At 43.6% G+C, this 2,500-nt stretch overlaps 1 protein-coding gene across 1 annotated transcript in view; it reads left to right on the top strand.

Annotated features, from left to right (window-relative positions):
• LOC121377726 (protein aardvark-like) overlaps positions 1-2,500 on the top strand; it is a 23,129-nt gene that overhangs the window by 12,737 nt on the left and 7,892 nt on the right. The window contains exon 7 of the mRNA XM_041505811.1: positions 1,880-2,008. Within this exon, the coding sequence (XP_041361745.1) occupies positions 1,880-2,008 (129 nt within the window). The remainder of the gene's footprint in view (positions 1-1,879; positions 2,009-2,500) is intronic.

Here is a 2,500-nt window from a genome sequence, read left to right as displayed (position 1 = left end):
TTTTAACCTGCACCACTCCCTAAAGGGGCGGGACGTGGCCCAGTGGGATGGTGCATATAAAAGATCCCTTGCTGCTAATCGAAAAGAGTAGCCCATGAAGTGGCGACAACGGGTTTCCTCTCTCAGTATCTGTGTGGTCCTTAACCATAAGACTGACGCCGTATAACCGTAAATAAAATGTGTTGAGTGCGTCGTTAAATAAAACATTTCCTTCCTTCACTCCCTAGAAAATGTTTACAGCCGCCCCTGTTGATTCGTACTGAATATTAAGCTTTCATATAATGATTAGCCTAATAATAAATTGTACTGGTATGACCACTAACGTAATATTTACCACTAATAGAATATTTACCACTAATAGAACATAAGCCTTTTACAGCGTTTTCAGCTTTTAAACTCGTCTTTGTGTGGCTATTTCAGATAACTTAATTGTTTGTCCGCTATACAATCTCCTTGTTGCAGTATATTAGTTTATTATAAGATTAAATAAGTTTATTAAAATGTTTTCTAAAATCCTCGGAAGCTAACGTTGATGCTTGATTTTTTTTTTTTTACAGAAATCAATAAATCTCATTTTGTTTCTAAATTAATTTGGGTTAGTAATGAGAGTTAAATATGTTCCCTTTTTGTTTATTGGTACTTTAATTATTCAGTGGCGGGACGTAGCCCAGTGGTCTGGGATCGATCCCCGTCGGTGGACCCATTGGGCTATTTCTCGTTCCAGCCACAACTGGTGTAACGAAGACCGTGGTATGTACTATCCTGTCTGTGTGATGGTGGATATAAAAGATTCCTTGCTGCTAATCGAAAAGAGTAGTCCATGAAATGGCGACAGCGGGTTTCCTCTCTCAATACCTGTCTGGTCCTTAACATTATGTCCGACGCCAATATAACCGTAAATAAAATGTGTTGAGTGCGTCGTTAAATAAAACCTTTCCTTCCTTCCTTCCTTTAATTATTTTTATTTTTTTAAATATTATAAATAATGATATTGTTAACGTGTTACGGTACATTAGGGATTGATCAACAGATATTGCCTATATAAAGATCTCTTCTTATGTGTTTGGGTTTTTTGTGTGTTTTTTTTTTTCTTCAAAAACATAACAGAAAATTATGTTGATGATGATTATGATGATAATAATGATGTTATTGGTAGTCATGGTGATCGTAGTGATCATGATAGGGGCGGGACGTAGCCCAGTGGTAAAGCGCTCTCATGGTGCGCGTTTGGTCTAGGATCGATCCCCGTCGGTGGGCCCAACGATTGGTATGTTAAATATGTGCTATCATATTAACTATTCTTTGCTACTAATGGAAATAGTTATCCGATTTCCTCTATAAGGCTATATGTCAAAATTACTAAATGTTTGACATCCCATAGCCGATGATTAATAAATCAATAGGCTCTAGAGTGCATTTAATTGCTATACTATGACCTAAAAGTAAAGTTTGTTTTATTTAACGACGCCACTAGAGCACATTGGTTTTTTTATTTTATCATCAGCTATTGGACGTCAAACATATGGTCATTCTGACACTGTGTTTTAGAGGAAACCCGCTGTCGCCACATAGGCTACTCTTTTACGACAGGCAGCAAGGGATATTTTATTTGCGCTTCCCACAGGCAGGATAGCACAAACCATGGCCTTTGTTGAACCAGTTATGGATCACTGGTCAGTGCAAGTGGTTTACACCTACCCATTGAGTCTTGCGGAGCACTCACTCAGGGTTTGGAGTCGGTATCGGGATTGAAAATCCCATGCCTCGACTGGGATCCGAACCCAGTACCTATCAGCCTGTAGACCGATGACCTAACCACGACGCCACCGAGGCCGGTGTACTATGACCTAGACTGCACTGTGTTTTACGTGTGTTTCAGAAACTCTTGCGCAGTCTATAGTGGAGAACGACGGGGTCGGCGTTTTGGCGTCGGCGCTAGAGCGGCACCAATCGGAGGAACGCGTGCACGTGGTGGTGATGATAACACTGGCCAACCTGCTGCCCATCGGTGAGTACATTTCAGTTCCATTTTAACTTATTTTCGTGCTTAAGGTTTAAGCACGCTGTCCTGGGCACACACCTAAGGTATCTGGGCTTAATGTCCAGGACAGTGGGTTAGATGTTAGTGAGTAAGAGAGAGTGAGAGTGAGAGTGAGAGTGAGAGTGAGAGAGTGAGAGAGTGAGAGTGAGAGTGAGAGTGAGAGTGAGAGTGAGAGAGTGAGGGGGAGAGAGAGAGGGGGGGAGAGAGAGAGGGAGAGAGAGAGAGGGAGAGAGAGGGAGGGAGAGGGAGGGAGAGGGAGGGAGGGAGAGAGAGAGAGAGGAGAGGGAGGGGGAGGGAGGGAGACAGAGAGAGGGAGGGAGGAGGGAGGGAGACAGAGAGAGGGAGGGAGGGAGACAGAGAGAGGGAGACAGAGGGAGGGAGAGGGAGACAGAGGGAGGGAGGGAGAGGGAGAGAGAGAGAGAGAGAGGGGAGAGAGGGAGAGAGAGGAGGGAGGAGAGG

This window comes from Gigantopelta aegis, chromosome 7, assembly GCF_016097555.1.
Source record: "Gigantopelta aegis isolate Gae_Host chromosome 7, Gae_host_genome, whole genome shotgun sequence".
Lineage (NCBI taxonomy): Eukaryota > Metazoa > Mollusca > Gastropoda > Neomphalida > Peltospiridae > Gigantopelta > Gigantopelta aegis.
The sequence above is the reverse complement of the archived record's forward strand: the minus strand, read 5'-3'. Positions and strand labels throughout refer to the sequence as shown.